The following is a 13,873-nucleotide window of genomic DNA, read 5'->3' as shown; positions in this document are numbered from 1 at the left end:
GGAAGCACCGGTTTCCTTCGAGCCTGGAATGCGGAGGGCAGGGCTGGAGTGAAGTTTTCCCGGGAGTCTCTTCGTGTCCTAAAGTCATGGGTAAGATTGGGAGAGGAGGGAGGATAGGTCAGTGATGGAAAACCAGGCACAGGTCACCATGTCGACAGGAAACATCACCATCTATCAACCTTGTTTGCCAGAGAACATTACAACATGAAACAGGCCCCTTCAGTCTGCCAAAATATTATTCAGCTGAGTCCCACTGACCTGCATCCAGATCCGATCCCTCCATACCCCTCCCATCTTTGTACCTGTCCATATTTTTCTTAAATGCCAAAATTGGGCCTAAATTTTTGCCATTCTGTGTGGAGAAAGGTCCCACTAAAATTTCCTTTTAAACTCTTGATCAGTGGAAAAGCCTGCTTCATTTTATCTACTCATCATAATTTTGTATACCTCTATCAAATCTCCCCTTGTTCTACACTCCAGGGAATAAATCCCTAACCTGTTCAACTTTTACCTGTAACTCAATCTCTCTGCACTCTCAATCTGAGTGATATCCTTCCTGGAAAAAGAAATGCTGGAGGAACTCAGCAGGTCACAGAGCAATCATGGAAGATAGAGATATATGACCAACATTTCAGGCCTGGACCTGCCTACTTTTAGATATAACTTGAAAGCCTCCAGCCCTAAATATTGGTTATATATCTTTACCTCTAATTTTTTTTGTTTTTACAACAATCCCAGCCTCTAGACTTTTGTGTTTTACAATATCATTCCTGAAGTTAGGTTAACAAAACTGCACGCAATAATCCAAAATTGTCCTAACCAATGTTTGAGACAACTTTACCATAACATCCCAGCTCCTTGATTTATGAAGGCCAATGTGCCAAAAGCTCTCTTTACAACCCAGTCCACCTGTGACGCCACTTTCAGGGAATTATGTGTCTGTATTCCCAGATCCCTCTGTTCTACCCCACTCCTCAGGGCCTAACCATTTACCATGTACGTCCTTTCTTGGTTTGCCCTTCCAAAATGCAACACATCACACTTGTCTCCATTAAACTCAATCTGCCATTTTTCAGCCCATTTTCCCAGCTGGTCCAGATCCCTCTGCAAGCTTTGAAAACCTTTTTCACTGTCCACAACGCCTCCAATCTTGGTGTCATCTGCAAACTTGCTGATCCAATTTATCACATTATCATCCAGATCATTGATACAACAAACAACAATGGTCCCAGCACCGATCCCTTAGGCATCACAATTCGTCACAGGTCTCCAGTCAGAGGCTTTGGATTTGTGCTTGTCTAGGTCTGTAACTGAGAATGTTTTGTCCCTGTCTACTTCACTCATTTCTGAGGGAAGTTTTCTATCATCCATCTCCTTTACCCTTCCATAATGATTTATAGCTGCCCCAGTCTCTTCAGAACAGGAATGTCCATCCTGTGACACCTCTGTTTCCTTTCCAGTTTATTCACATCCATCCTATCAGGTGGTATGCAGTCATAGCTAAGGGTTAAAGGATTGTTGGCATCCCTGTACTTGATGACAGGGCTTTCATCCTCACACTGGAGGGCACCTGAATGCCCCAGGCTGACGACTTTAATGGTCATCTTGAAGTTCTGGGCTATTTTCAGTGGGTTTTTTGTTGTATTTGAAGTGTTTCCATTCTTTCCACCTATATCCAGGCAGTGCAGACGTCCTGCCAGTTAGGGATGGAAAGTTGGGTCGAGAGCTGGGCAAGTCCTCTAAATGCGAGCAGGAGTCCAGCCTTCTGGTGTGTTGAGTCTGCTTGGCCATTCAGTAAGATTCTGCTTGATCTGAGTGGACTTGTCCAGCTTGTTCCCCATCATCCTTAAACACCTGTTCAAGCAATCTATCTAAAATCTGTACAACTCTGCTGTTTCAGGAGGTGGAAAATTCTACAGATTTGATGTTCTCCCAGAGAAGGTCCTTGCATCTTAATCAACTGGCTTGAATCTCGAGGCTATGTCTCCCAGTTTTCATCTCATCTGCCTAGTGGAGACAATCATCCCTGTTTTGACTTCACTAATCATTTCATCATTTTGTTTCTGTACCATTCCCAACTTATTCTAAACTCCATTGAGTATGGTCTCAGGCCACTCAATCCTTATCAGGAAGCCTTTCGTTTGGCTCATAGAAGCAACATTGCGGCACGGTACAGGCCCTTCAGCCCACAATGCTGTGCTGACCAATATAAAGCTACTCAACAAACTAAATCTTTCCCTATCTAACCACCATAACCCTCTATTTTCATTCCTATGTCTGGATCTTTTAAATGACTCTAATGTTCCCATCTCTACCTCAACCCTGGCCATGTATTCCCAGCACCCACTATTCTCTATAAATTTTTTTAAATGGCCCTAATTTCTCCCCTAAATTTCCCTCCCCTAACCTTGTACAGATGTCTTCTAGTGTTTGCTATTCCTGCTCTGGATCAGAGGTGCTGCTGTCCACCCTATCTATACCTCTCATCTTGTAAACCTCAAGTCTCCTCTCATCCTTCTTCACTCCACTGAGAAAAGTCTTGCCTCATGAGCAGAATTAATTTATGGTCACAAAATTAGTTGTTTTGTAGCACCATTACAATGCATGCGTTCCTATAAACCACCGCACCACAAGAAATCTAAATAGTGCACGAAGGGTAAGGCAGTGTCCTTGGTTCATTCATGTTCAGGAGTCTGATGGCAGTGGGGAAGAAGCCGTCATTGTACTCTCTCTAGGCTTCTGTACCTTTTCCCCGATGGTAGCAGAGTGAAGTGGGCGTGGTCTCTTTTTGCTAATGTTGAGCGCAAGGTTGTTGGTGTGACACCACTCAACGAGCTGATCCATCTCCCTCCTGTATGCTTTCTCATTGCCAACAACAATCCAGGCAACATCCTGAAAAATCTCTGGCCCCTCTCCATAGCTTCGACATCCTTCCTGTAATGAGGTGACCAGAAGGCAACATGGTATTCTAAGTGTGGCCTCACCAGCCTTTTACAGAGCTGCAACATTATGTCACAGGTCCTGAACTCAGTCCCCTGACAATTGAAGCCCAGCGCACCATCAGCCTTATTAACTGTTCTATTGACCTGCTCAGCAACATTGATAAAACTATGATTGTGAACCCCAAGGACCTCACTGTTAAGAATCCTGTAATTAACCATTTACTCTGCCTTCAAGTATGACCTTCTGAATATCTCACCACTTCACACTTGTCTGCCCAACTCTGCATCCTGTCGATGTCCTGTTGTAACCTTCGACAACCGTCAAGGTTATCTATAACTTCCTTAAATTCATTCATGGATGGGAGGGGTCTGGAGGGCTATGAAATGAGAGCAGGTCGGTGGGACTAGCTCACTAGCACAGACTAGAAGGGCTGGATGGCCTGGTTTTCTGCGCTGTAGTGTTTAATGGTTCCACTGCCTTCATCAAGTGTACAACATGTTGTTCCCCTCTGGTGGTTAAATCCTCAGAGCTCCAGTAAATTAGTTACACATGGCCTGATCTTTCTGAATCCATGTTGCCTGACAGTCACAGCCCACAGGGTGCAGAGACCCTCCCGGCACCAATAGTGATAATATGGACAGTAAGTCAGTGGACTGCCTGGCTTTCCAACCCCTGGTAAAGGGGAGTGTTGTGGGAGATTTCTGTCAGCCAGCCAGAACAGTGTCTTCCTCCTCAGGGCAGAATTTTCCTTTCCACGCATTGTTGGCAGGGTATCTCCCTGAGGTAATGGAACCATCACAGACATCAATGTCCAGGAAGAGCAGTGCCTCACTCATTCTGGAACAGCTGGACTTACCTTGAGGTCCTGGAGCTCTGGGATGCTGGGCATAGGGCACATACTGGTGCTGTTTGACCGCCGCCTGCCTGGGGTCTTCAGGGACTGGGTGGAATCTGGAGTCTTCAGGGACTGGGTGGAATCTGGGGTCTTCAGGGACTGGGTGGAATCAGGTGCCTCCTGCTCAATGCTGCTCATCGCGACTGTTCCTGGTGTCTCAGCAGTGCTGCTCATGGACCTGCTTTATATCACTGCCTCTAATCACAAACAGCTGTCCCCAGCAGGATGATCCTGTGTGTTCCCCAAATTGGATGATGGATTTGACTGGGATCAAGTTCCCTAATCCACCCTGGTCTGAGTGTTCATCACGTTAATGTATGACTGCTGACACCTGAATGAACTTGGCCAAGGTGGTTCACTTACTGCTGCACGTGTTCGCACAATCCCAAACACGTGCAAAGGGAAGAGTCATGGAGCACGTTGTGGGGGTTGGCCCAGACAGGGATTCAGGATTACAGCAAGGAAACAGGCCTTTTGGCCCAACCTGTTCATGCTGACCCTGCATTTGGTCCACTTCCCTAGTCCTTCCCTGCCCTCCTCTCTGTCCAATGTCTTATAAATTGTCCCAGCCTTATGTCCATTCTGCATATTTAACACCTTTGTGAGGATCCCCTCACCTTGACCCTATCTATAAAGTCTGCTAGTTTACCTCATCGTTTTGTAAGTCTTTACAAGATCCACTCTCAGACTCCAGGGTCAAAAGTCCTGGCCTTCCCTTAAGCTCCAAGCCCTCCACAGTCCTGGGAACATCCTTGTGAATCTTTCCAGCAAGGCCACCTTTACCCTCCAAAATAATAACAGGTTTATTGACATTCATCAACATTTTTACTTGCAACTAAATGGATAGCAAAAATGCTCGATGTAAAAGTCGACGCCATGTACAAGTTGACCTCAAGTTATTGCCCCAAATTCTACTATTTTCCGTATATCATGTGTAAATGTAGATTCCTCAATTTTTCTCCCTGGCTGCCCACCCAACAGAGCTCCTGACGCCCCAAATGACACAGGCATTTACTGTGGTTGGACATAGTATGCGTGTAATAGTTGACCCCCTAAATTTACCCTAAAGATTGACCTGCAAGATTCAACTATTACACAAGTACATAAGAAAGATACTGCAAAAGGGTACACTAAGTGAAGAGATAATAAATCGGAAAAGTGAAAATGCTCAGTTACTAGAGTGTGAGTGGCATTCCACTTGCAGAAAATCTGTGGTGTCAGAATGGTCCCTGATTAGCACAACGAGGGGAGGGTCGACACCCTGATGTGCTCTGAAATTCTTGCTCGCAGCCAAACGGGTGCTTGGTTTAGAATAAATCTCCAATAATAGGCTTTAAATTGTTGTTTAGAACGCGATCATAAATAGAAACTATGGACAATAAATTTTCACATTAGACATGCAAAAACGTGGCAGTTAAAGAAGGACAGACGGGTCTTTGTGGTGTCAGAGTCGTTCACAGGGAGGTTCAAGAGCCCAATAGTGTTTGGAAGGATACTGTTCTTGAACCTGGAACTTCTACCCGAAGGTAGCAATGAAAAGAGGTTGCAACCAGGGTGATGGGTTCTCTTTGATTTTGGCTGCCTTCTTGAGGTAGGCAGTACCTCATAATTATCAGATGATATGTAGATGGAGGAGCAGGTGCAGTTGTGTAGAGGAGACAGGGAGGCTGCAGAAAAACAGACAGATGAGAAGAATGGACAGAGAAGTGGCAATTAAAACAATGTCAAAGTGTATGGTCACGCAATGTAGCAGAAGAATAAGCGGGCAGATAATTTTGTAAAAACAATTTGAACTAACCCAGATGGAAAAGGAGCTGGGAGTCCTTGAGCAGGATGGCCTGAAGGTAAACTTGTAGGTTGTCAGTGGTGAAGAAGGTAAGTGCAACGCTGCCCTTTATTTCAAGAGAAATAGAAGAGCAGGGATATGTGATGTGGAGGCTTTATGTGGAGTTCTGTGAGCAGTTCGGGTTCCTCGTTTAAGAAAGGATGTGTTGACACTGGGGAGGGTTCAGAGGAGGTTCTCTAGGGTTGGGGCTGAGGTGGGGACCTTGGGTTGGTATTGGGGTCGGGGGTATCTGCCAGGACTCGGGTGGGTGTCAGTGTTTGCATCAACTCCCTTGGATTTGTTTCTCAGGGAAGGGTGATGGGAGTGACTCTACTGATGTGATCAGTCGTGGTACAAAGGTGATTCTCCACCTGAAGGAGGACCAAGCGGAGTATCTGGAGGAGAAGAGGATCAAGGAGGTGGTGAAGAAGCATTCTCAGTTCATTGGCTACCCCATCACTCTCTTCGTAAGTGGTGGGGCTGACGAATGGTTGGGGTCGGTGTTTGGTGGGGATAGGCTGTTGTTAATGTGGTGGATCATGTGCTGGTTCACTGCACTGGGGGAAGGGGAGGCTCAGGGGTGAGGGCGCAGTGCGGGGGGCGAGAGCGCGGGGGGCTTGGGCGCGGGCAGTCTCATGGGAAAGGAGGAGGAAAGACTGATCAGTGTTGGCTCTTGTCATCAGGTTGAGAAGGAACGGGAGAAGGAGATCAGTGATGATGAGGCAGAGGTGGAGGAGAAGACTGAAAAGGAGGAAGGAGGGGATGCTGATGAAGGAGAGAAACCCAAGATTGAAGACGTGGGTTCTGATGAGGAGGAGGACGGGGAGAAGGACAAGAAGAAAACCAAGAAAGTCAAGGAGAAGTATATAGACCAGGAGGAGTTGAACAAAACCAAGCCCATCTGGACCCGCAATCCTGACGACATCACACAGGAGGAGTATGGCGAGTTCTACAAGAGTCTCACCAATGACTGGGAGGACCACCTTGCTGTCAAGGTCAGTCTGCTTGTGTTGGCGTGCCAGGGATCCTCCAACTGGCCTATTGTGGTTGTCCGAGTAGTCACAAAACTTTGCTAGGGTTGGGGCTTATGTTGGCATGGCAGGCAGAATCCTACAACCGGCCCGAGGTTGTGGTCTGTCCGAACAGACGAAAAATCTTTATATAAAAAAAAAAGAAATTTTACTTAATGTTAACAACATTGACTACAATTTACAATTATCCATTTTATACAGTTTTCTGCAGAGTTCAAGGTCTTTCTGCCCCCCTCCTTTCTGCCCCCCTCCTTTCTGCCCCCCTCCATTCTGCCCCCCTCCACATTTACACTGAACTAACCACAGTTACACACGACTTTCAAGTCACTCACAAAGGTGTGAAACATATATCGGGTTTATGGGTTTGTCACAACCTGGCGGCCAGAGCGCAGGCTGTTTTCTTACCACTTTTCCTGGTTGGGATGGAATGGAACCCCCCGCCCCCACTGATTGAGGGATAGACGGGGGAGGTGGGGTGGCGAGGCACTCGATGGTCTATGCTATAATTGTGCTCCTATGGAATTTAAGTCTGGTTACCAAATGTTTTTAAGATTGTTCTACTTTCTCCTTCAAGGGAACACAGCTTTACATTTCCATGTCCCAGCGAGTAATGCTCAGGCAGGAGTCGGATTTCCAGGTGGCCGCTGTGCACTTCCTGGCCACGGCCAATACGATCATTACGAAATGCATTTGGAATTTGGCAGATTCATTGAGAGTCTTGTGTCCATGTTTCCCAACAGGAACAACTCTGGGTCCTGTGGGAATTCTTTACCTATAATATTTTCTAGGACTTGACCTAGTTCCACCCAGAAAGGTCTCACCTTGGTCCATGTCCAGGTTACATGCACAAAGGGTCCTGTCTCAGTGCCACATCTAGAGCATTGGTCTGATAATTCTGGTTTAGATCTGTTCCATTTTTGCAGTGTCAGGTACAGCTGGTGTAGAAAGTTGTACTGCACCAGCCTGTACCGTGCATTAATGATTGCAGTCATGCTGGTCTGACTCTGGTCTGCTCATCAATCGCTATTCCTAGATCCGAACCCTACCTCTGCCTTGCGTTATGAAGGCCTGGTCTAGGTCCTTCCGCTTGGAGCAAGAGATACATTGCTGAGATGAAATTCTGTGTTTTCCCCCTTCGAATCAGGGCCTCTATGTCACTGCACGTTGATAAGGCCAGAGTTGGGCCCAATTTGTCCTATAGAAAAGATCTTCTCTGAAGGTAGCAGTGGAAGGTCTTATTTGATAAATCCTACTTCTGCCTCAGTTGTTTAGATGACGTGAGCTGCTCCCACTTGTAACAGTCCTCTACGCAACTGATGCCTTTATGACGCCAGGTGTCTAGGATCTTGTTACCTACTGTCAATGGTATTAACCTACTTGGAGTCTGGGGTGTTTTGGGGGACAGCCTCCCTTTGATTCTTAGATATTGGTTAGTTTTATTCCAAATGAAGATCATTTGTTTTAAAATAGGGCTGCCTGTTTTCTCAGATAACAATTTAGCGTTCCATTTATAAAGTCCTCTACTACCTCCTCGCCTACCCAGTGCAGATCAATTTGTGCCCAGGATGGTACCCTTCCCCCTTCACAAAGAGTGAGGCAATAGATCTCAACTGGGTTTCCCAAAAGCATTTCCTGAAGTCTGGCATTTGTAATCCATCCAGTCTTGAATCCCAAATCAATTTTTCCATAGAACCCCTGGCTGCCTTTCCATTCCATAAAAATGTTCTTATTCGCTGAGCAAATATTTGGGAGAAAATCCCTTGGGCAACACCATGGGTAGTTCTAGAAGAGGTATTGAAGTCTCGGCCACACATTCATTTTAACACAGTTGACCCTGCCCACTCAAATTATGGGCAGGGATATCCATCTATTTAAGTCCTCCTCAATTCTCAAGCAAGGGGGTATAATTTAGTTTCTATAAATTATTTAAGTGTTTGTCTATTCTGACTCCTAGATATTTGATCCCGTTTAGTGGTCATTTTAAATAATTGTTTTCTTGGTATTGACTTGGCCAAGTTTCGCTCTTGTTCCAATTGACCTTCTACTCAAGATCTACCTGTAGTCCTCCAGAGTAGAGCTTGGACAATGGGTTTGCTGGGTCTGTCAGATATGTCAGCACATCGTCAGCAAATAAATTGATTTTACATGCTTCTTGGCCTGCTCTAAAACCTTTGATGTCTGGATCCTGGTGAATGACTTCAGCCATTGGCTCCATGGCTGGCACAAACCGGGCTGGATATAGCGGACACCTCTATCTACTTGATCTTGTCAGTGGGAAAGCTGGAGAAATTTATCCATTGGTCACAACTTTAGCATTGGGTGCTTTGTACAGCAGCCTTATCAAATTTATAAAAGTTGGCCCTAACCCCAACTTTTCCAGCACTTTGAATAAGAAATCCCACTCCAATCTGTCAAGTACCTTTTCCACATCCAGGCCACAGCTAAACCCCTCTCATTTCTGTTTTGTGCCAGATACATTATACTCAACAGTCTGCCAATGTTATCTGCTGCCTTTTTTGCATAAAGCCCATTTGGTCTTTACTAGTTTTAGCAAATGTTTCACAAACCTATTTGCCAGGGCTTTGGCCAGTATCTTATAGCCTGTGTTTAATAGTGCAATGGGTCTAGAAGAAGATGGCGTTAATGGATATATAATCACTTAAAGTACAGAACAGGCCAGTTCGGCCCTACTAGTCCATGCCGTAACAAATCCCCACCCTCCTAGTCCCACTGACCAGCGCCCGGTCCATACCCCTCCAGTCCTCTCCTCTCCGTGTAACTATTTAGTCTTTCCTTAAATGTAACCAATGATCCTGCCTCAACCATGTCTGCCGGAAGCTCATTCCACATCCCTACCACCCATTGCGTAAAGAAATTTCCCCTCATGTTCCCCTTATAATTTTCCCCCTTCAATCTTAAACCATGCCCTCTAGTTTGAATTTCCCCCACTCTTAATTGAAAAAGCCTATCCACATTTACTCTGTCTGTCCCTTTTAAAATCTTAAATACCTCTATCAAGTCCCCCCTCAATCTTCTACGCTCCAGAGAAAAAAGCCCCAGTCTGCACAACCTTTCCCTGTAACTCAAACCTTGAAATCCTGTCAACATTCTCGTGAACCTTCTCTGCACTCTCTCTATTTTGTTTATATCTTTCCTATAATTTGGTGACCAAAACTGTACACAGTACTCCAAATTTGGCCTCACCAATGCCTTGTACAATTTCATCATAACCTCCCAACTCTTGAATTCAATACTCCGATTTATGAAGGCCAACATTCCAAATGCCTTCTTCACCACACCATCTACCTGAGTATCAGCCTTGAGGGTACTATTTACCACAACTCCTAAATCCCTTTGTTGCTCTGCACTCCTCAATTGTCTACCATTTAATGTATATGATCTATTTAGATTTGCCTTTCCAAAATGCAACACTTCACACTTATCTGTATAAATTCCATCAGCCATTTCTCAGCCCACTCCTCTAGCTTTCCTATATCTCTTTTTAAGTTACGGTAATATTCCTCACTGTCCACAACACCACCAATCTTTGTATCATCCGCAAACTTACTTATCCAATTCACCACCCCTACTTCCAGATCGTTAATATATATAACAAACAATAGTGGACCCAGGACCGATCCCTGAGGAACTCGACTAGTCACCGGCCTCCAATTGGACAAACAATTTTCTACCACTTATCTCTGACACCTCCCATCCAACCATTGCAGAATCCATTTCACTACCTCCTTTTTTTTACCTAATGGCTCTATCTTTTTTCCTAACCTCCTGTAGGGAACTTTGACAAAAGCTTTACTAAAATCTAAATAGACAACATCCACAGCTTTCCCTTCATCAACCTTTTTTGTAACCCCCTTGAAAAACTCAATCAGGTTTGTCAAGCATGATCTACCCCTGACAAAACCATGCTGATTACTCCCTATCAATCCCTGTACCTCCAAATATTTGTAAATACCATCCCTCAGAACACTTTCCATCAACTTGCCCACCACAGTCGTCAGACTCACGGGCCTATAATTCCCAGGTTTACATTTGTACCCTTTCTTTATCAGCGGAACCACATGCGCCACCCTTCAATCCTTTGGCACTACCCCCGTGGCCAGTGACATCCTAAATATCTGTTAATGGCCCCACTATCTGTCCACAAGCCTCCCTGAGTGTCCTTGGGAATATTTTGTCTGGTCCCGGAGATTTATCCACCTTTATCTTTTTCAACACAGCCATCACTACCTCCTCGTTTATCCTTGTATGCTTCATGACCTCCCCACTATTTTTCTTTACTTCAACTGGTTCAATATTTTTTCCCTAGTGAATACCGAGGCAAAGAAATCATTCAAAATTTCCCGTTTCCTCAGACTTCTCACTCAGCCTACCCTCGCTATCTACAAGGGGTCCAATTTTATCCCTCACTAATTTTCTATTTTTAATGTACCTATAGAAACCCTTTAGATTTATTTTTACTCTCTGCCAAAGCCTCTTCGTGCCTTTTTTTGGCCTTTCTAATTTCTTTCTTAAGATTCCTTCTACACTCCTTGTAGTCCTTCTTCAAACTCTCAGCTTCCTGCTCCCTTTTTCTCCTAACCAAATTTCCAATATTCCTCGAAAACCAAGCCTCCCGATGACTTCCAGCCTTTCCTTTGATCCTCACTGGGACATAACTACACTGTACCCTCAAAATTTCTTTTTTGAATATCCTCCATTTTTCATTTACATCCTTACCTGAAAATATCCTGTCCCACTCAATACTCCCCAAATCCCTTCTTATTCCTTCAAAATTTGCTCTTCTCCAATCCAGAATCTCAACTTTAGGCCCCTCCTTGCTCCTCCCTAAAACTACCTTAAAACTAACAGAATTATGATCACTAGACCCAATTGGATCTCCAACATTAATGTCCGATACCTGACCTAGCTCATTCCCTAACAGGAGATCTAGTATTACACTATCCCGAGTCGGTTCTTCTACTAATTGATTTAGAAAACAATCTTGAACACATTTAACGAACTCTAGCCCATCCAGCCCTCTAACTGTATGGGTATCCCAATCAATGTGAGGGAAGTTAAAATCTCCCATGATCACTACCTTATGATTCTCACATATATATGTTATCTCCCTACAAATTTGTTCCTCTAATTTTCTTGGCCCATTTGGTGGTCTGTAATACACTCCTATTAGCACCCTCATGTCTCCTTCACCCCTCAATTCCACCCAAACAGCCTCACTGGATGATCCCTCCAGACTATCTTGCCACCTCACGGCAGTAATGTCCTCCTTAACAAGCAGAGCAACTCCTCCCCCTTTTTTACCCCCTGATCTATCACATCTAAAACAAATGTATCCTGGAACGTTAAGTTGCCAGTCCTGCCCCTCCTGTAGCCAGGTCTCACTAATTGCCACAATATTGTGACCCCAAGTATCTAACCATGCTCTAAGCTCATCTACCTTATTCACTATGCTTCTTGCATTAAAATATACGCAATTCAGAGAATGACCCTCACATATATTCTCTTTTCTACCTTCTACCCTAATCTCCATCCTACCTTTGTTATCGTTTTTATTCTTATCTAGGTGGCCATGCTCCCTTGACTCTGCTCTCACACTCTGTTCCCCACCCCCCTGCCAAACTAGTTTAAACCTTCCCCCACAGCTCTAGCAAATCTGCTTGCCAGCACATTGGTCCCCCTCCAGTTCAAGTGGAGTCCATCCCTTTTGTACAGGTCCGACCTTCCCCAGAAGAGATCCCAATGATCCAGAAATCTTATCCTTTGCCCCCTGCACCATCTCTTTAGCCACGCATTCATCCTCCACATCCTCCTATTTCTACCCTCACTAGTGCATGGCACGGCAGCAATCCAGAGATTACTACCTTGGAGGTCCTGTTTTTTAACTTCCTACCTAATTCTACATAATCCTGTTTCAGGACCTCAACCCCACTTCTAGCTAAGTCATTGGTCCCCACATGGACCACGACTTCTGGCTGTTCTCCTTCCCCTTGCAGAAAGCTATGTACTCGATCAGAGATATCCCTGACCCTGCAACCAGAGAAGCAACAGACCAACCTGGATCCCCGATCTCGTCCCACAAACCTTCTATCTGTCCCTCTGACTAACGAGTCCCCAACTACAAGTATCCTGTTCTTATCCCTCCTTCCCTTCTGAACCTCAGGGGCAGCCCCCGTGCCAGAGACCTGACCCCCACGACTTGTCCCTGATAGGCTGTTCCCCCCAGTAGTATCCAATGCCGAATACATATTGCTGAGTGGCACTTCCACAGGGGTACTCTGCACTGGCACTCTCCCTCCTTTCCTCACAGTCACCCAATTCCCTGACTCCTGCCTTCTAGGGGTGACTGTCTCCCTGTAACTTCTCTATCACTGCCTCTGCTTCCGTTATGATCCTCAGTTCATCCAACTGCAGCTCAAGCTCCCTAACACGGTCACTCATTATGTGTAATTGGATGCACCTTTTGCAGGTGTAGTCGTGAGGAACAGCTGTGGTGTCTCCGACTTCCCACATCCCACAACTGGAGCACTTAACTACCCCAACTGACTCCATTTCCTCCTTTCTTACTATACATATGTTGTTTCAAAGCTACCTTGCCACTCACTCGCTGGCCACTCCCTCCCTTTCTACTCCTTTTATTAGCCCTTACCAATTAACTCCTGGCTCCTCCTCCTCTCACCCGACACCACGCGCTGACTCACTGTCTCCTCCGACCCCGAGTCCGACCTTTCTAAGCCCGAGCCCCGGTAAGTCCAGCTATTTATTCTTTGTCTTTTTTAAAGGTTGATGTATTCCGGGAGGGTATGGGCTTCCATTGCCTGGTCTACAACCTTCATATAGAGAAGCATCAATAAATCTTTGAATTCCTTATAAAACTCAGATGGAAACCCATCCTCCAATGAATTCAATGCTTTCTCTATCTTCTTTGAGGGAAGATCTAGGCCTTCCTGTTCTTCTGGGTCTAAATTTGGTAACTCTAATTTAGACAGGAATTCATTGGCTTTATCGGACCGCCCTGTCAATTCTGATTTATATAAGCCCTCATAGAATTCCCTGAAGGGCTTATTAATCTCTCTTGGTTTAGGGGTGATCCTGCCATTCCCAGTTTGTACTGCATTGATCGTCCTTCTGTCTGTCCTCAACTGCCAAGAAAGGACTTTG

The 13,873-nt window shown here is 45.3% G+C and overlaps 1 protein-coding gene across 1 annotated transcript in view; it reads left to right on the top strand.

Annotated features, from left to right (window-relative positions):
- hsp90ab1 (heat shock protein 90, alpha (cytosolic), class B member 1) overlaps nt 1–13,873 on the top strand; it is a 44,809-nt gene that overhangs the window by 17,530 nt on the left and 13,406 nt on the right. Inside the window, exons 4-5 of the mRNA XM_069887995.1 lie at nt 5,973–6,130; nt 6,347–6,658. Of these exons, the coding sequence (XP_069744096.1) occupies nt 5,973–6,130; nt 6,347–6,658 (470 nt within the window). The remainder of the gene's footprint in view (nt 1–5,972; nt 6,131–6,346; nt 6,659–13,873) is intronic.

The sequence above is a fragment of the Narcine bancroftii genome, chromosome 6 (genome assembly GCF_036971445.1).
Source record: "Narcine bancroftii isolate sNarBan1 chromosome 6, sNarBan1.hap1, whole genome shotgun sequence".
Lineage (NCBI taxonomy): Eukaryota > Metazoa > Chordata > Chondrichthyes > Torpediniformes > Narcinidae > Narcine > Narcine bancroftii.
Note: the sequence above shows the minus strand (reverse complement) of the source record. Positions and strands in the feature narration are given on the sequence as shown.